The 20,292-nt window shown below is 40.8% G+C and overlaps 1 protein-coding gene across 1 annotated transcript in view; it reads right to left on the bottom strand.

Annotated features, from left to right (window-relative positions):
* Positions 1–725: 725 nt before the first annotated feature.
* The window catches only part of LOC101863757 (RNA-binding protein 28), a 22,264-nt gene continuing 2,697 nt past the window's right edge, over positions 726–20,292 (bottom strand). The window contains exons 2-20 of the mRNA XM_013084861.2: positions 19,076–19,121; positions 18,499–18,584; positions 17,785–18,083; positions 17,412–17,484; positions 16,786–16,881; positions 15,657–15,713; positions 14,594–14,860; positions 13,587–13,629; positions 12,409–12,518; positions 11,670–11,743; positions 11,049–11,193; positions 10,225–10,289; positions 8,950–9,105; positions 8,179–8,328; positions 6,539–6,613; positions 5,357–5,530; positions 4,021–4,206; positions 1,828–1,940; positions 726–1,743 (exon numbers count right to left, since the gene is read on the bottom strand). Coding sequence (XP_012940315.1) covers positions 1,851–1,940; positions 4,021–4,206; positions 5,357–5,530; positions 6,539–6,613; positions 8,179–8,328; positions 8,950–9,105; positions 10,225–10,289; positions 11,049–11,193; positions 11,670–11,743; positions 12,409–12,518; positions 13,587–13,629; positions 14,594–14,860; positions 15,657–15,713; positions 16,786–16,881; positions 17,412–17,484; positions 17,785–18,083; positions 18,499–18,584; positions 19,076–19,121 — 2,192 coding nt within the window. The 3' untranslated portion in view covers positions 726–1,743; positions 1,828–1,850. The remainder of the gene's footprint in view (positions 1,744–1,827; positions 1,941–4,020; positions 4,207–5,356; positions 5,531–6,538; positions 6,614–8,178; positions 8,329–8,949; positions 9,106–10,224; positions 10,290–11,048; positions 11,194–11,669; positions 11,744–12,408; positions 12,519–13,586; positions 13,630–14,593; positions 14,861–15,656; positions 15,714–16,785; positions 16,882–17,411; positions 17,485–17,784; positions 18,084–18,498; positions 18,585–19,075; positions 19,122–20,292) is intronic.

Here is a 20,292-nt window from a genome sequence, read left to right as displayed (position 1 = left end):
GGTTTTTTTTTGTTTTTTTTATAGTAGATGGTTTTACGGCGCTCGCAACTGCATAAGGTCATATGAGCGCCAAGGGGTGGGTGTCAACAGAGAAGTCCTTACAGGGAATCAGACTTACTCTGCTCACCTCTCTAGCTTCAACAGCACAAGGTCTGCTTCGACTATCAAGTCATCCCGGAAATAGCGGGTCACAAGAGAGTGACAAACATACAAAAGAAGTAGAGGAAAATGACAATAGTAAGGATGAGGAAACAAAAAGCAGAAGTTCCCTGCTGCAGATCAGGCAGTTATGAGCGTGACTTGAGTCAGCCCATTTACAATTCTACTGTGCTTGAATGAGGAAAGTCCCCCCTTCGGGAATGGCCTAAAGACACTACAGTCCCAGGGGGTTGAAATCCTGTATATGACCAGAAGAATATAATATAATGTAAGACAGATAGGTCCAACACAGAAAACTCGAAATCACACATCCGTTTAACTGTGCCTGCGGTCCCGTTTTTCTTTCCTTCTCTATCTTTGTAAGATATCCCTCAAACTACTGATCCCCTGAACTATCGAGGCAAGTCCTGACGAATTCAAGCTATCCATGCTATACTGTATGGAGGTACTGTGAAAATTTCAGGTCCATAGAATTAAAAGTTTTTGAGATACTTCCCAACTTCCATTATATTTTGCTCCATCCATCCTCGTACTTCTAAAAAGGCAAAAAAAAGAAGGCAGCCCCAGTCAATTAAGATAATCTTTATTTACAACAAACAAACAAACAGCTTTGCTGTTCAAGAGCTCAAACAAGTATACTCAATCATGCACGTCTTTCAACACTAAATCAGCACAAACATTCTGACAGGAAGACATTTGCAAAATATTACTCTTAGTTTGCACTTTGCTAGGTAAGTGTAGGCAAAGATCGTACATAACAAGATAGTTCTCTCTGCCAAAAAAGTGTCCGCACATTATTGGTTCAAATGGTGCTGTAGTCATTGTTTTGAAGCTCTCTTTCGTTTCTCTAGAAGAAGAATAGGAATAGCACAGTTTGCTAGTTTCACTTTTATTGTTTTTCACACAAGTAGGATAACTCTGTTCGCGAAGTCCGCACTTTTTCGAAGAAGGTGCCATCGGATTTTGAGGACACTATTTTAATTGGCTCAAACTCAAAAAGAGGAGTGAACTATCTTGTTACATACGATCTTTGGAGTAGGTCTACCCTCAACGATCAAGACTCCCGCCTCGCCGACATCCTCACGACTGTACTCCCGCCTTTTGCTTTAGAGCTCACACACACCCTCTATAAATATATCATTGATGGTCAGGTCAGCTCACAGACACACTGCATGTTGAAAAATTGCAAATTTGAGGTACATGACACGTAATAGTTTACTATATCTGTCCCAACATTGAGCTTTCTTCAAGTCCTTTGATTATTCTAACACACAAGATAAAGATGTACACTTCAGAGTGCTGTCAGGCGTAACACTAGCAGATAAACACCAATTGATGAAAAAAAGTAGAGTACAATATATATCGTTCTTCAAAGCCAGTCCGTCCCTTTTCCTCCTCGTTCACTGTAAGCAAGAGAGGCCAGATCCTTTCACTTTGTTTTTTAGAGTCATTTACCGTGTTCTACTTTTTAAATTTCTTGGCGCTCACAATGAGGTGTCAAGCATGGCTGCAATTTTTCAATCAGTCTTTCACACAGTCACTTACACGGCCACTCACACAATCTCTCACACGGCCACTCACACAATCTCTCACACAGCCACTCACACAATCTCTCACACAATCACCCACAGAGTCACTCACACAATCACCCACACAATCTCTCACACAGCCATTCCTACATCACACAACAGCTACAACTTGACAGAGGCCATGATTTTCTGCTTGTAGGAAGCGACCAGACGATCAAAGCTGTCCACGTCCCTTCTCTTCTTGCCAGACTTCTGAAATTGTAAAAACACAAAAACAGTTTAGTCTCCACATTCACTAAATTTGTTTTAACTATAAATACGTGTCCCAAAAGTAAATTGTTTCAAACAAATTGAATTTAGGTATACAGCCGCTCAAAGTGACAACGTTATTTGTACATATTGCAAACATACAACAAGATCAAATTAAAAATTCAAAGCAGGTGTAAATACTCATTCCTCACAACCAAAAAACTGCCTACTTCAAACCTAATCTTTCGCATTTACCATAGATTAACTCACTTCAGACGGGTCACACAACAGTTGCGTGACCCCCGCCATGACGCTCGCGTCGGGTCTCACAAGCCCTGCATGACCAACTTTGGAATTTTTTTTTCGCTCTACAAATCACGCACGGATCGCGAGACCCGCCTCGTACCCTTGTTTGGCCAAGCCTGAGCTACTTAGACTTCGTTTCGTATCTCTGGGGCCGGTAGTTTTTAAGTTATTGAAGGTGAAAGACAGTGACCCCAACTGGGGTTGAACAGACCGGAACTCGCGCTTTGTTTTTTTCTATACAGCTCATAGTAATCCGACAGTCGCGTCGTAGTAACGGTCGAAGAAGTCGCATGAACAAGAATCACATAATTTCGCCGTTTTCTATACTTCTGTGCGTTTTACTAGTTCTAGTGTCTCAGAATATGATGTGTCTAATAGTTAGGATCCTGGATATGTACCCGAACACGGCCCGAGTCGTAGTTCTAGGGCTAGATCTAGCACTAGTACCGGTGTTGTTTTTCGCGCAACGAAATCACAACGTCGTGCCGTACATCTGTCTCATGTAATTCAGTGTATGGGTCTGAATCAATGCACAGACCAGCTTTTATATTTTCACCAAACACTTGCACATGTATACAAGTCAAACCAGAACACTTTGAACTTTTATTTTTGTTGTTGCAGTGAATTTCATTCTACTTGTCACGTCTCTGGAAATTTTTCGAAAATCAAATTCATGCCAATTTTTAAAAAATCGTACAAATTAAAGTATTAAACTTCGACAACTTTAGTTTTTTGTATTAGATTAAGCTTGAATGTTACTTTACTGTGTCAAAAAATGATTACAATAGGGTAATTCTGAGAGTTGTGGTGATTTATTGAAATACCCCCCAAAACACCAGTCTTCAATGCTTGTGGCTGGTGAAAGGGCCCAGTCGCAAGTGAGTTAATACTCCACATACACCAAAATTCTTCATACAAATGAAAATTACAGAGAGAAGCAGATTTTTGCTGCAGCAAGAAAAATGAGATCTCCAATATTTTCTATCCACCCTGAAAAGCAAGGCAAATGGGGCGGCTTATTTTTCTTACAGGTGTACTCTTATGGGATTTCAGAGATTCTTATAACAAATTCAGAAACGACAACAGTAAACCCTTTCATGGAAAACCAGACAAAAGTTTGTGTATGTGCCTGTTTCATGAGATAAGGTATAAAGATATGACTTCAAGAGAACTGTCTTAAAAGTTTTACAAACACAGTACACCATGAAGACATCAAAATGGTGAGAATGCTTAAGTAACGTGATGAGTGCTGCATAAATTCTCTATGCTTCCGTGAAATGTACAGCTCTATTTTCCAAAGTGTCAGTTCAGTACACTCGCTTTTTTCTTTCATTGAAAATAGAAAGCCTTTTTTCATTTGAAAACAAGAATGAAAATCAGCCACTTTCCTTTTCATTGTATTTAACTGAAGGGGAAAAAGGCTAAAGTCTACTGGACCAAAGATCGTACATAACAAGATAGTTCACTTTGCCAAAAAAGTGTCTGCGGAAGTCCGCGCATTACTTCAGATGGCGCTGCAGTCTTTGTTTTGAAGCTCTCTTTCATTTCTCCAGGAGAAGAATACGATTACCACAGCTTGTTAGTTTCACTTTTATTGTTTTCACACAAGTAGGGTAACTCTGTTCGGACAGTCCACGCTTTTTCGAAGAGGGCATCACCGGATTTTCAGGACACTTTTTTAATTGGCTCAAGAAGAGGAGTGAACTATCTTGTTATGCACAATCTTTGACTGGACACACAACAACCTCAACAACAAGCAACATGCCGAGTCACAAACCATCATCTTCATCGACTGTCGCTCCTCCTTCCTGTTCCCTTCAGCGGCTCTTCTGTTTGCCGGCTGTCCTCCTCGAGGCTGCATCCTGTTCTGATTCCTCCCCTCACCTCGACCTTTGCCCTGCGCCCCCGGCCGCGGTTTGTGTCGTTGCTTGGGGCCGGAGTGCGACGGAAGACCCAGGGGACCCTAAGGACGACATGGATTTACAGAATCAGCTCACACATCACCAATAGTTGTTTGCTTTAGTGTAAGGTTTTACAGCGCTCGCAACTGCATAAGGTCATATGAGCGCCAGGGGGTGGATGTCAACAGAGAAGTCCAAACGAGGAATCAGACTTACTCTGCTCACCTCAACAGCAAAAGTCTTCTTCGACTATCAAGGCACCCTGGAAATAGCAATTCACAAGAGAGTGACAAACATACTAAAGAAGTAGAGGAAAAATGACAATAGTAAGGATGAGGAAAGAAAAAGCAGCAGTTCCCCCTATGTTGTTCCGCCACAGTATTAGCATGACATTGATAAATCAGCCCATTTACAATTCTACCGAGCATAAGAACATGTTAATATCCCACATTAGGTAAATCACAAAGAGTATCATCATCTTTCCTCTTTAAGAAATTCTCACACACCTTTCCTGGAGGATGATTTGAACTTTCAGTTTTAACCACATAATTTTCGTCTAATTTACTTTCAGTTTACGAACCTCTCTGATCCTTGATACAATCTCAGTTTCTCATTCAGAATTCAACAGAGATATTATAAATTAGTATAAATTTGCCTTTTCATATATTTTTTTCATAAGTTAGAAAACTATAGAAAATACAGGAAGAAATAAAAAGCATCAAATAAAGATTTGACAGCCATAAACAAAAGTAAAGAGAGACAGTAAAAAAAACCCAAAAAAACCTACAAGTGACACAGTCAACCTGTCTCAACTATCTGCATGTTGAATGCTCATTCACAAACAATTCATCAACACATTACAAAATCAAACGGCTGTGGATAGAAACAGCCTGTTGAATGACAAAGATAAAAGACACAAATAAAAATGAAAAATTGAAAAGCCAACAACCATCCCCAAGCACCAACGAACACTTAATTTTCTGCCAAGAACCAACAAGCAAGCAACATATCCCCCAAAAAACAACAAGCACACAGCTCCCCCCCCCCCAAAAAAAAACAACAACACACAACAACAACAGGCACACAGCTCTTCACCAAAAAACAAGAATACAGCTTCATGCACGCAGCCCCCCACCCCCCTCCAAGAACCAAACAAACATATGCAGCTCCCCCCCACCACCACAACCCCCCCCCCCCCCGGTCCTCCCTTACCTGGTGCAAAGACCTGGCCACCTGGTCCTGTTGCTTCCTCGTGGTCAAAGGCTTGGCGTCCTTGGCCTGAGACTTCCTGTTTCGCCTCTTTTTCTTGGCGGCACCTGAGGAATTTTCCGGCGCCGTTCCATTCTCCTGTCCATCTCTCTGCTTCGGTTTCTGCTTCTGCCTCAACTGAGATGGAAGACAACAGGGTTCAGAGACAATCTTAGGTTTATTAAAAGTTTTATGGCACTTGCAACACAATAAGGTCGTATAAGAGCCGAGGTGTTACAAGAGTGTAACAAACACAGAAAAGAAGTAGGAGAGATCGGAACAATAGATGTCTGATAGGAAAGAATGAGCAGAAACTATCTTACATGGTTAACATTACGTTGACAGAATCATGTACACTTGGGGAATATTGTACAGAAAAGTGGAAAAAGACGGGAAAATGTCAAGAGGCCGGCCAGAGATACGGAATAGTGGAAAGCATTTGTCTGTGGACCTATCCCTGGTCCAGGGGAAGAAAGACAATGAAGATGAATAACATGTGCACTTCGGATAATCTTTCAAGAAAAAAAAGAGAAATCAATTGATGTACAAACTACAGAGCATTTGAAACTACAGTGTGAATGCTTTTAAGTATACTGAAGAGCATATGACTCACTTTAGCTTGCTTCAGGCTAGTTTAGGTTAAAAGTAGGAGTTTTACGGCACTTGCATTACAATAAGCTCATATATAAGTGCCTAAGATTATAGGTGTTACAAGAGAGTAACAAACACTAAAAAGGAGAACAGATAAGGATGATAGATTCTGAGGTTTGATAGGACACAAGGAGCAAACCACACCCGATCACCCACCAACCACCCACATACAACTCAATATAGAGACAATGGGAAGTTTTCTCAAATATTTTCAGAGTATTCAGTAAGAAGCAGATATTTATGATTTATTTTATTTTTATACACATCTTGGGCTTTACAACAACCAACGCCCAATACGTGACACAATACATGACACAATACATGACACAGTACATGACACAATACATGACACAGTACATGACACAGTACATGACACAGTACACGACACAGTACACGACACAGTACACGACACAGTACACGACACAATATATGACAAGAGACAAAGCGCATTTTTTAAAAAAACAACTGATAGAAGCTCATGGAGACAAAACTTACCCTGGACTTTTCCAGCCTTTTCTCTTTTGCCTCCAGAGCTTTGCGATTTTCCAAAGAAAACTCGACAATTGGCCGCTGCGTGGAAAAAAACAAATTGGACAAAAACAGTAAGTTCAACAGTTCTTTTTTAAAGATTTGTCTGCACAATTCTTATTAAATGTGAGGCAGCGTGGTGGAATCAGGCTCTCGTCAAAATATTCAAAATGCAGAAACTTGCATTTTTCCGCAGGTTTGTGAATTTTTATTAAATTTTTGTTTTTTGACTCAACACCTTTCATGCCCATTAAAAAACTCATTTCTGTGTCGATTTTTCTGAAAAACGTTGATAAAAGGCACAGAAAATGTAAATTTTTAGTTACCACGGACTCTTAAGCTAAGGAAATAACTAACCTTTGGCAGCCATTTTCTCACTAATTTTACTTCTGAAAAAAGGTGACCCCCAACTCCTTCATTTGCAAATATCTCGACTTGTATTCAAGATAAATGTTTTGGGTTTTTTTCTTCCAAATAATAACAAGTGAACAAACTTTAAGATGATACCAATAACTCTACATGCCCAAAAATTGACGAGAGCCTGATTCCACCACGCTGCCTCACATATCATTATTGCCAAGCCTTCCAAAAACTTAAATGTTGAGTATTTAAATATAAAACGTAACAATTACAGACACGTACTCATAGTAATCAGCATTTCGCGACCTCAGTGGTTTCTTCTCGTATCTCTATTCTTTTTTTTTATATGAAAAATGTGACTTCTTCTTCAGCTCACTTTTTTTTATGAACTGTTTTCACTGTTAAAAACAATGGAGATACAACAAGAAAGCACTGAGGGTCGCGATTTCCTCCCCTACAGTCTACTGAGGATCCCGTCAAAGCAATGCTAAAAAAGACTTCTTTGTACGCTGCACAGGAGGCACAAGGATGCCACATGTTAAAACAGGGCTACAGAAGGGTGGTACATGTTACATCAGACCAGCGCAACTGTTTTAGTTTTAGTAAGGTGTTCACAGTGCTCGCAACTGCATAACGTCATGTGAGCGCCAAGGGGGTGGATATCAACAGAGAAGTCCAAAACGGGGAATCAGGCTTACTCTGCTCACCTCCCTAGCCTCAACGGCACAAATCTGCTTCAACTATCAAGGCACCCCGGAAATAGCAGTTCACAAGAGAGTGACAAACATTCAAAAGAAGTAGAGGAAAATGATGATAGTAAGGATGAGGAAAGAAAAAGCAGCAGTTCCCCCTATGTTGTTCCGGCATAGTATGAGAATAGCATTGATCAATCAGCCCATTTACAATTCTACTGTGCATAAGAATAAGTTGATATACCCCATTTGGGAATGGCCTAAAGACACTTCAGTCAGTAGCACTGCCCGGGGGGGGGGGGGGGGTTTGATCCTGCTCTAACCAACGGCGACCTAAAACGACAAGCGCCTGAACAAACGATCACTTCCCACAATCCCCTTTGGTTTTTTTCTTCTCTGTATTATCATTATAACGGAACTGTTCAAGAGGACCACCTGTCTGGGTAACCACAAATTTCCTTAACAATGGATGGTCGTCTTGAACAGGTTTGAATGGCATTGCTAGTTCACGGTTGACGTCAGATAACGGTAAAAGCGAACCAGTGCTGCCGTTACCTTTTTGTCCCCAAAGACGGTGGAGTTGTTGTTGAGGTGTCGCAGGGCCGCCAGAGCGTGCTGGTGTTCGCTGAAGGCGCAGAATGCGTAGCCCCGAGACTTGCCCACGCCCTGGGCGTTCACTCGGTCGAGGTCCCGCATGACGCGACACTGAGGAGGAGATTAAAGGGTGACAAATTTTTATTAAAAACAACACAAATCGGTCCAATAAGTGCCAAAGATTAGAAGTATAAAAAGAGAGTAACAAACATCACAAAAAAGGAGAGAAAAGGATGACAGATGTTTAATGGGAAAGAAGGAGCAGACCACATCAGAGCAGAGCACCCACCAACAACTCACACTCCACCCATGTATGTTGTTGCCCTTGCTACAATAATAATAATAGATAGCATTTGAATAGCGCAAATCCCCGTTCAACAGCAAGCTCTATGCGCTTCACAATCTACACTATTACCCCAGAAGACCTGAGAGCATTCTGAAATAACCTTAACTTCCTGGGAAGCATACAGTGCAAGCGGCCATTTATAGGCGCTAAAACACTAACATACTGACAAGATCTTTCGCTGTCTATGGCTGGGTACCCTTTCCCACCTGGGTGAAGTGAGGAAAATTCGTGTAAAGTGCCTTTCCCAAGGACACAACGTCGGCCCTGCAGCTCCAACCCCCGAACCCACAACCTCTCGATTACCAGTCCGGTAGTCTAACCACAAGGCCACCAACAAACAAAAAATTTAAAAACCCTAACGCACATTCCACTGGGACAGCACCGACCTCTGTGACCCTAGCCTGCCTGTCGCCGGCGGCCTTGAGGCAGACAACTCTCAGCTGTTTGTCCGTGACGGTCGTGGGCAGATTGTGGAGACACAGACGGACCGAGGACACAAACACGTTCTGGTCCCTCAACTTTTTCCTCTTGGCCGAGTCGATCTGAGGAGACAAACACCAAACCGCTTTGTGTCAAGGTGAGGAGAAGGTGGCCCTTTCAAATCTGTGAAATCATTCAACTCACAGAAACTCGCCAATTTTTTCATATTATTATTTTTTTGCGGGGAACAACTTTTTTTTTTTTTATTCATAATATATAAAACAAAAAAGATGAGAGGTTGAAATCTTTGCGAAACAAGAGGCAATTTGTCAGTCCTTCTATTCATACCTATCTGTATTCTCATCTGTACAGTGTGTATATAAATCAATAATCAAAACCACCTTTAAAAAAATACATAATCACCATAAAAAGCGACTTGAAGTAAATTATAAAATTAGAGAGCAATAATTATAAGATCATACCAAAATATTATGGGTCAAGGGAAACAGACCCACAGATGGTCAAACAGTAAAAAAGAAAATGGTAACAAAGTTTATAAAAACAGAGAGAAATAAGAGTTCTGACAGTCAACTGGCAAAAAAAAAACCCCACTCAAAAGTTCAAAAACACAAGGCAATCACAGTACTTTTGTTCCTACGGCAGAGCTCTGATTCTGCCCAAACAAATCGTTAAAAACACAGTGGTGGGTCAAATAGCAAGATTCATCATAGATCCCCAAGACGAAAACCAGTTAGCTGCTTGATAGACAAAAAAAAAAAAAAAAAAAAAAAAACTCACTGGACACCCTACCCCAACAACTTAACATCCCTCCTCTCTTGCCCTTTTTTTTTTTTTCCCCCATCCCTCCAACCTTTCTGAAATATCGTAAATCTTGAAAACTTTCAACATGCCCTTTCACTCAGCAGACGTGAGTCATTCAGGGAGGACAAAGAGAAACTAGACTGCCTCAAACGTTACCCGAAAGAGGTGGTGGGTGAACCAAGCAAGAAGCACACTTCTCGTGATCACACACGATGTATTACTGACTTCATTGCTGCCTAGATCAATACACAAACACCCACACACACCCACACACACAAAAACACCCTCACATACACACACAGCAAAATACACACATACACACACAGAAACACCCACCCAGCAGACAACAACAACAACAACAACTCCCAAAATCCTCCTTGCCCCACAAAGCATGAGGGTCTGTCGTTCCACCACTCTACCTTGGCTCTTTTAGCGAGGTCTGCTGCCGGTACATCTTTGGCTCCCTCTGTGCCCGGCCGGATCACTGCGGAGGAGATAGCAGTTTGTGTTGATTGTGAGGGAGAGGGAGAGAGAGAAGGAGGGAAGGAGAGAGAAGAACAGAGAGAGAGAAAGAGAGAGAGAGAGAGAGAGAGAGAGAGAGAGAGAGAGAGAGAGAGAGAGAAAGAATAAAGGAGGGAGGGGGAGGAGGAAGGGAGGGAAATAATGAAGTAGGACCTACCAATCGCACCCTCCAACCACCCATGAAGAGGAGGAAGAGGGGAATAACAAGACCAAAAGCAACAAATCTGAACTCAAAGGAATCACCAACAGCTTAAAAGGTATCAGTGAGTTCATAATTCCGAGACACTTTTATGGTTGTTTTTTTTAAGATTTAGTAAAGTTTTACGGCCCTCACAACTGCAAAAGGTCAAATTATCAGCGCCACGGGGTGGATGCCAACAGAGAAGTCTAAACGGGGAATCAGGCTTACTCTGCTCACATCTCTAGCCTTAACTGCACAAAGTCTGCTTCAACTATCAAGGAAATAGCAGTTCACAAGAGAGTGACAAATATACAAAAGAAGTAGAGCAAAAATGACAATAGTAAGGATGAGGAAAGAAAAAGCAGCAGTTCCCCCTATATTGTTCCGGCACAGTATGAGCATGACATTGATAAATCAGCCCATTTACAATTCTACAGTGCACAAGAACATGTTAATATCTCCCCTTTGCGAATGGCCTGACACCTGTCCGTCAATAAGCTCAACTCAAAGTTTTTCAACACAGAACGCTTCTACACTCACTTCCTTCTCGAGCCAGGTAAAGATTCCTGGTGTCCTTCTGTTCTTTTTTCTCGTCTTTCTTGCCAATGATCTCCCCTGCTCTTTGCCGAGTCACAGCCAGGGTCACATAGAGGTCGCGTCCACCTATGGTCAAGCCAGAATCACCCTGACAGAGAGAGAGAAAAAAATGTGCGCATATCATAAATTAACTGCAAAGCGCATACAGGTTGCTGTTGAGCCGGGTTAGGCATTATACAAATGCTATTTATTATTATTATTATTACATAGCACTCCAGGTTAGAGAAAGTCACCAGAGCGAAAAACTTGGTAGAACCTGAAATACAGAGTCCTTTGGACTATTGAAAGAGACTAAATGCCTTTGTGTTAAGTCTAGATATGAAGTCAATGTAACAAGATTTGTTCTGCTTCCTTACCGCTGTGCATCAGAGTTTACCTCTTTTTAACTCCTTATCTCCAGCAAGCCGCTAAAAGCTAAAACTTAAAAGCTACTACAAATCATTGACAAATCCTGTCTTACACTTTCATAGTTCTAGGAACATAAATATACAAATTATGTATTTTAGGCCATTTCTGATCTGATATACTCTGTTTCCTACATGTAAATTATGTAAACATCATTACCTTCCCTGAGGAATCCGACGCTTCCAGGCACGAGTCCGCACTCTCTTTAGATTTGTACTGGACAAATGCAGAACCTGTGAAAACAAAGGACTATAAGATACCACAGTCCTTGTTAGGTAAGTGTTTTACAACACATGCAACTACATACGGACATAAGAGCAATGCCATAGTTCACAAAGCTGTTACCAGCACACTACATATTCCTCTCCCTCACACTCCTGATGGAGAAGGTCAGACAAGTTTGATTTGAAGCCAGATGGGAAGAAGAACACTTCTCAAAACTTGTGGACCAACAAATAAAAATATTGGCTTTTACTTTCAGGGGTGATATAAATAGTTATGGACGAAATAAAACAGACTGAAATTTCCATAGCAAACAATCACACAGGAGAAGTAAAAAGTATGTCGAGCATCCCACAACTAAACAAAGATTCAAAATGTTAGATGATAAAAGTGGCCTGCTTTAGAATCATAACCAGTTCCAATATGTACAACACAAACATTTCCCCTTACTTTGGACCGGAACGTGCTTCTACCATGGTGATAGCCTTGCAGATACCTCTAGACAAAAGCTTTAATAAGCAGTAAAGCGAATAACAAACATTTTGAGTGAATATGATATGGTTATCTCATTTATAAGTAACATAAAATTTGGTTTATTTAAGGGGTGAATAGGGTAACCATCGTTGGCAAAGAATGTGAATAGAAATTGTTTTTTAAAACAAGCATTTGTCCATACCTTTAGGGACACCAGTGGCGTGATCAATCACAAGCTTGGCATAATTGACGTCTCCAAACTGGGAGAAGAACTCTTCCACATCTTCTTCTTCAACTGAGAACGGCAAGTTTCTGGAAAAGGAAATGCAAACAGGATTGGATTAGACATTTGCCAAAAAAGCACCATGACACAGTATTTCTTCTTTTTTTTTTTTTTTTTGCTAGTGTTTTATGGCGCTCGCAACTGCATAAAGTCATAGGAACACACAGTATTCCTATCGTCAAAGAAAAATTTTTCTCTCTGCGGTCCAACACCTGTCTTCGCACAACAAAAGCCAATTGTTCATTTTCTCCAACTTTTGAATTCACACACATTTTCATACTTTTCATCATGTGTTGGAGAAATTAAAAAGAAATCTTGTATTCAGAGGAGAAGACCCAACAATATCCTCTGTTAGTTGAAAGATGTCAATGACAATGACAATGACAATGACAATCTTTATTCATCTCGAAGAGAGAAATTTGTCTTGGTCGTTAACAATGGCAGTAGACGTTACAAAAGTTAGACTTAAAGGTGCACTCACGCAAACGCACAACAAGATAGAACATTAGGCCAAGTAAATACATGTCTCACGGGCTGGGACAACCCGCTCCGTAAAACATTAAATCTCTCTCTCTCTCTCTCTTTCTCTCTCTCTCTTTCTCTCTCTCTCTTTCTCTCTCTCTGTTTCATTTGTAGCACTGTGTGTTCAGTAACCTCACTGCAGTTGGTACGAATGAATTTCTATATCTGTCTGTTCTTGCTTTTTTGGAAATGTATCGTTTACTGCAGGACGATAGTTGAAATTCCGATGTCAGTGGGTGGCTATGGTCACTAAGCATTATTTCCGCCTTTTTTAGAACGTTTGTCTTGTGCAGATGTTCAAAGTCACTTGACAATAAAAAAAAACACACTCCTTTAACACTCTGCCACCACAAGGCTCGTATAGTACAAACCCATCAAAGGCAAAGGCATTTGGGGGAAAATCCAAAGAAACTGGGTGGTAAACATCACAGATCGGCAGATGATGATTCATGATGTGACTGCAAAGTGTTAATTACTACACGATGAAAGACAATCTACTTAATCATATGGTTACTGCCAAGGGCCACGCATGAGCACGCACACACAAATAATCCATTGTGTCTGCGGCTAGTTACCTGATAAAGAGTGTCCGGCCCTCTGAGACATCACTTGGTCGGTCTGGGGGGACAAAAAGAGAGACAACTCATAGAGAATTTTAACTTTTTAAATGTTCTTTTAACACAACAAAGGATCAAACAAAGTAACCTTGACATCTCCTTTATTCCAAGCAGTAACAACACAAACAATGAAAGTTGTAAGAGTACCTCAATCCTGAAAAAAGAATTTTACAAGAAAATGTACAAGTGACTGTCTTATACAGCTGGTCGTTAGAGCAAGTTCGACTGTACTTATCATCCACACATGGAACTTTTTCCCGAGGTGCTCCGCTGTCATCTGAGGGTAACCACAGCGGCAGTCCAACAAGTCCAAAACTCAATATCTAGGCTGCAGATGATGGCTGGGTCTAGAAAGAAGATCTTAACTCTTTTAACCCTGAGTTTTTTCCACCGTTTCCCTAAGTTTTTTCTAAAGTCACCAAAACCTGGTGTACTGTGTCTCATTACAACACCAAAAGCTTGCCTCCAACTTCTAAACAGTGAAAACAAAGGCTTAGTCTTAGTCTAGTTCCGAAAAACAAACAAAAACTAGCACTAAATAAAACAAAACAGTTGTAGCTAGTATCAGACGCTCCTAGTGTCCGATGGGGTTTAACACCTTCGGGACCGGCCCCACACCAGCTGATCCTATCCAGAGGACCAGAGCTGCCGCATACATCCCTTGAAAATACTCGCTTTGACGACACTTTTTTACTCTTCTAATCAACTCAAACTGGCTTCAACTTCGGTGAATTCAAAAGGGAAAGAACTCTTCTGAGTTGAACAAGCAGTCAGAAAACGTGGATAATTTGGAATAAACCTGGACTGGCTTGAACGAGTGGTATTGCCATCAGTCACGTAAATATACGGCGGTGGTCCGACTCGGTCAGGCGCAGCTCGCATATTAGTACGTCAGTGGTCCCGAAGGTGTTAAAGAGTGAAGCAGATAAACAGTACATATACACTCGCTACCGAAGAATTCTCACCTAGGTTCTTCGATGGCTTCATATCAATCTCCTCTTCCTCACTGTCCCCCTCCTCGTCATCATCATCATCATCCTCATCACCACTTTCGTCTTCCTCCTCCTCAGATTCATTTTCACTCTCCTCGCTTCCTTCATCACTTTCGTCATCCTCTCCACTGTCGTCTTTGTTGTCTTCACCGTCACTTTCTTTCCCTTCTCCTTCCGAGTCTGCGCCATCTTCTGTTCCATCATCCACCTCCATGTCTTCCTCTGTCGTTGATTTGGATTCTGCAGTGAGAGAGAGAGAGAAATGAATCAAATGATAAACTGAAAATATGGAAACTCCCATGATGTACATACCATTATTTTGGGAAGACATAACCCTAAAGTCTTACCTATGTTTAACAAAAGCTAACCCCAGAGCCCTTTTGCCAGGTAGCATCCTGTCTTATTTGTTACTTTACTTCTTTTCCTCAGTCGCAGAAACTCAAGTTAGGTTAGTGTTGTTTCACAGAGTCTAGCACTCATCCACATATTCTGGGGGGGGGGGGGGGGTTCAACTCCACAGCAGGTAAAACTATTTTATTCGGTTTTATTAGTAAAGAGATGCACAATGACTCAACCTAGGTCATTTAGTGCAAGGGAAATGTAAGATAGATACTCAGTGAGAAGAGAGGGAAAGAAAAGAATCTGGACCTACCAGTGGCAACCTCTGACCACCCACAGGTAGAAGTATTTAAGACTCATTACTCCCAATCACCCCACAATTACCAATATATATCTATATTCAGTATAAATAATATAGTGTAAAGCGCATAGAGCCTGCTGTTGAGCGGGGATATGCGCTATACAAATACTATCTATTATTATTATTATTATAAAGACATTATGACGGTGCAATATGATATTTTAACAACAAGACATCAGAATTTTTTTTTAAACAGTGAAAACAGACATAGATTGACACTTTGCCATCTCATCTTGCCGAGTGGCGATGTTTACCACCCAGTTTCTTTAGATTTTCCCCAAAATATGATGGCAGAGTGTTAAAGAAGCAGAACATAACAGGACACAAAACACGTACCCAGCTGTGACTCAAACTTGTCTTTAGGCAGGGCCCAGTCCACAGCCACAGTGCGACCTGAAACAAAAGAAGTTTTTTTTCAATGTGTGTCTTTTACTGCCTTTCTAATGCAATAAAATTTCCTTTCTATGAATAATTACTCGTCATTTATATCTTTCATTCCAACAGGTTAAAGAACATATTTCAGTGCTGCTGATTAGACCTTTAACTTTGTAACTTTCTCCTTAGCTGCATTTTTTTTTTTGTTGCATATTTTTACAGTACTGATTACGTAGAGAAAATATTCATCTAAACCTTTCTTTTTGAAAGTGCATTTTACTTCTTCATCCAATACCATTTTTTTCCAGTCATGACAATAATTTGGGACACTTTTCCTTCACATTTTTTTAATGTAATCATTTTTTTCAATTCTCTACCGCATTTTTTTCTGCTCTTCTTTGATATTTGATCTTCCCATTTATAAAAAGTGGGACTTCAAAATCCTCTTCAATTCCCAATACCATGAGGTAGAGAGTCCAAAAACTCCCCATAACTGAAGGTATAAATGATTTTAAAAACAGGTCATTTGCACCACATTTTATTACGTTAATGGCCCCAACTACAAGGGACACCAAAAAAAGAAAAGACTCACTTAACTAAATATTTAACATAAATTGACCCCACAATTATCAACCTCACTCATTAGTTTTTTCCATGAGAGCATTTCACTTCCCCAAGGAGCATACAGCACTGCTACAATTATGATGCATACAGCTATCATTCACAGAAATTCCTTCTCTATCTATAGCCAAGTACACATCGGCAGGAGGATGACCCAAGGACAACTTTCCTTATAATACAACGTCCTAGTGGGGAAACCACAATCTTTCATTGAACTGAGAATCCACAGCCTTCACCACAAGACTGAGAAAAACCAAAAGCTATAAAAAATAAAGAATATTACAATAATATTAACATACCTTGATCTCAAAGGCAGTAAGACTATATTTAGTTAAACAAATTTCCCCAACACCGAATAAAGAATACTATGGTGTTAGGCTACTCAGTCAACCATTTTCAGTTGCCCCATTTTCTGTTTCTGTGACAAAACGAGACATGAACACCGAGCCCAGCGATGACCTTGACCTACCCATGAGTGGTCTGCCGTTGACGGCCTTCATGGCCATACCAGCCTGCGCCTTGTTGGACATCTGCACAAAGGCAAACCCCAGTCTCGAACCTTTGCCTGCGGGAAGACATGAAAGCTATGTGAGAACAATTGCTGAAAATCAGATTAAAAAATCACAGGTGCCAACTGGCTATGAAAAAAAACTTGAACTTTTCAGACTCCCTGGAAATGTGCAAGCAAGGATTCAAAAGAGATCATTGATTCTTATACATCTTGTATCAAGACAGTTTTTCGGTAAAGTGCAACAACTTCTAACTAATCACCCTGAAGTCAGACAAAATCCAGACAATTTCAGAAATCCCATTTCCAGATGTATCTAGAAATTCGGTAACTCTACATAAAAGAATTTCACAAAGTTGAAATGCAAACACTGAAAAAAAAAGGAGGCAAAATACTTGAACCGGTCTCAGACATTCAAATGCTACTTGGTCAGATTTCACCAATTTTAACTCCATTCCCCAATTACTTCATTAATGCAATAAAAGATAACTTTAAAACATGTTGTTTTGCTATACAAGGAAAAAAATATATAACTCAGCAAAACGAAATTCAAAACATTGAGTCTTATCAGAGTTCAGTAGCTGTACCTTTTTTAGGAATGTGGACGTCTATAACATTGCCATGCTTTGAAAAAGCTTCAGACACTTGTTCTTTGGAGCACTGGTGAATAAAATAAAGCAGCCACATGAAGGTTTGTGAGACAAGAATAGTTATTAAATATTTTGAGAGCAAAGAGAACTTCAACATGGAAGATGATAAACAAAACAGAACAGACATATAAAAATGCTCATGAACATTTTGACACCGCAGCATTTCTGTTCGAAATAAGCTAAACAAGACTAGTACAAACTGCAACACAAATCTTACCCTTAATCCCGGTATGCAAGACAAGTTAAAATCTTCACAATAATCAATTCTTTCTTCAAGCCTCAAACACCGTAAGTTGCCCACAACACATACCTTGAAAGCCAAATTTCTGACAATGAGCCGAGCTCGTTTTCCTTCTGTTTTAGGGTTCGGCGTCTGCTTCTTTCCCTTCTCTGGTTTCTCTTTCACAATTTTCGGCTTCTTCGCCTTGACCTGTGGGCCCGCTGGGGTCGTCGCCGCCATTTGTGAATCCTCCGGCTCCTGTTCCTTCTCCTGTTTCTCCGGCAAGAGTCTGCGTTTCCTCGAGTCCTCCGTCGCCGCCCCGTCTCCCAAGCCGAGAAGTTCATCGCCCTGCTCACCTCCTTTAGACCTAGGTACGCCAAACCTCTTCTCTGAGAAAAAGAAGAAAAGTCCCGTCAATGATTTGCAGATGTTCACTGAGCCAATACAAAAGGGGCTGCAAAGTGAGGAGAGGTGTTACAACAGAACAGGGAGAAACACATCCCAACATAAAAAGAATTCCTGTCAGGGAAAATAACCACTAGGTGTCTCAAAACTAACAAAATCCTGCACCATCCTAAACTTACAAAGTTACTGTAAAATGCAAGCTCCAAATCATTCGACATGCCCACTGAAGCTTATCAAAAAGTGAGAAGAAGAAAAAAAACAAAACAAAAAACCCCACACTAATAAGCGTATCTAGTCCCTTTAAATTACAGCACAGAATATGAACTAGGAACACTCTGATATTATAGTTTTATGAGATATCCAGAGGAGCACAGCCATGAATGGCACACAGAAACTTACTCTTCTCCTTTTTGTTGGCATAGATGATGTGGACATTTCTCCCATTCACTGTCTTCACTGTGCTCAAAGCTTTTTCTGCATCTTCCCTGAAGATCAAAGGAATAAAAATAGCCAAATAGATTCTATAATAACATCAATAGAACTGCTATGTACAGAAATCCACAAGGTTCAATTTCTGTCAGAAAAGACTGAATACCCCACAGCCCAGGGAAGTAAAGCATGTGTAAGGCGAAAAAAAAACAGAAAAAAAAACCAAAGACAAGATATCCTCCCCCCCGTTCACTCAAGCTGTGTTGTAGCCATTTCCAGCCGTCCAAAAATCAAGACCTTTATGCCTGCTTTTAATCTCCCCCCCCCCCATTTATGATTGTAGTAACCCTGAACTCAACCACATACTGTGGCATAATAGGGAATTCCCTTACCCTTACCGTAAAAACGTACAAATCTTCACTTTAAGTCCTCTAGTCAAATACGGTAACATAAACAATAAAACTGTCACAACACTTGGCGACCTTGGTCTAAAATTAAAGCAGAAAAATCGAATCATTTACTAAGCTTACTGTTCCAGTATACTTACAGCATGGTGAATTTCACATAGCCAAATCCACGACATTTTCCAGATTCTGAAAAGAAACACACAAAACAGGTATATCAAGAACAAGCCAAGCCTACTTTTCTGAGCATCCAACCAGTATTCTTACTTGCGCAGATGTAAAGATTTCTTGCAAGAAAACAATCGTAAATCGGACAGCAGAAATGATTTCTGCACCCAAAAACACATTAATTAGGTAAACAAATTTCTTTCTAACTAATCAAACACTCCAATCAATTACGAAGATATATCATCGATTTTCTTACAGAGTCGGCAGTTACGTGGTCCACTTTTTAAGAGTATGATATACACGTGTAACAACAGCTTTCGCCAGGTTTCAACGGGTTTCACTTGGTCCCAGGTTTTGCCGGGTTTCGACATTAAGCAGTACCGCTATTAGTGGGGGGCTCCCCCCGGCAACAATAATAATTTTTAAACAGACACATAAATGCAAAACAATAACATAGAGCGGACCATTCGATCCATTGTACATTGCACAGCGAAGCTCAACACAAAAGTAAGTTCCGACTTTGTTAGATTCTGTGTTGGGTCAACCACAGTTCAGCCTTATCTAATCTAGATTAAGCCACATTTGTGCCTGGAAGGAATACTACAGTCCTAAAAAAATTGTGTGTGGGGGGTGGGGTGGGGGGGGGGGGGGGCTCTAAAGTAAAGTCTAAAGTGAAAGCACATGGCACACTCGATCTACTTTGACTTTTTGTCTTGTCTTAGGCCTATCAATCCTTGTCTGCTGATGAAGGCTGTAAAAGTACGACCATGACAATGACATATATGTCTATATGTGGTGCGTGTGTACGCCTCTCAATCTCACTCTCAATTTTGAACATGATGGCTACGGGCCACGGGGTGCCCACTACGGATGGGATAGGCCGATCAGCCCGATCGCCCAACTCAGGTGCCTCAAAAACACGTGTTGGTTTTCAGTTTCAGGCAATGAGTCAGGCGATCGGCCTGATCCAGTCGTAGTGGGCACCCCGAATTACAATGAATCAGATGAGAAAGAACAAGTTCAGCATTCCAATTTCAATTGAAAGTGGCTATTCTCACCCGCCCGGAAGTTCTCGCAAGATCTACTCCTCCCCTCTACTCTCTCTCTCTGTCTCTTTCTGAATACTGTCTATCGGTGTGGGCGATCAAATTGACCAAAACAAAGTTAAAATATGACGTTAAAACACAAAAGT

This window comes from Aplysia californica, unplaced genomic scaffold (genome assembly GCF_000002075.1).
Source record: "Aplysia californica isolate F4 #8 unplaced genomic scaffold, AplCal3.0 scaffold00323, whole genome shotgun sequence".
Classification (NCBI taxonomy): domain Eukaryota; kingdom Metazoa; phylum Mollusca; class Gastropoda; order Aplysiida; family Aplysiidae; genus Aplysia; species Aplysia californica.
This window is presented reverse-complemented; position numbering and strand designations above follow the sequence as displayed.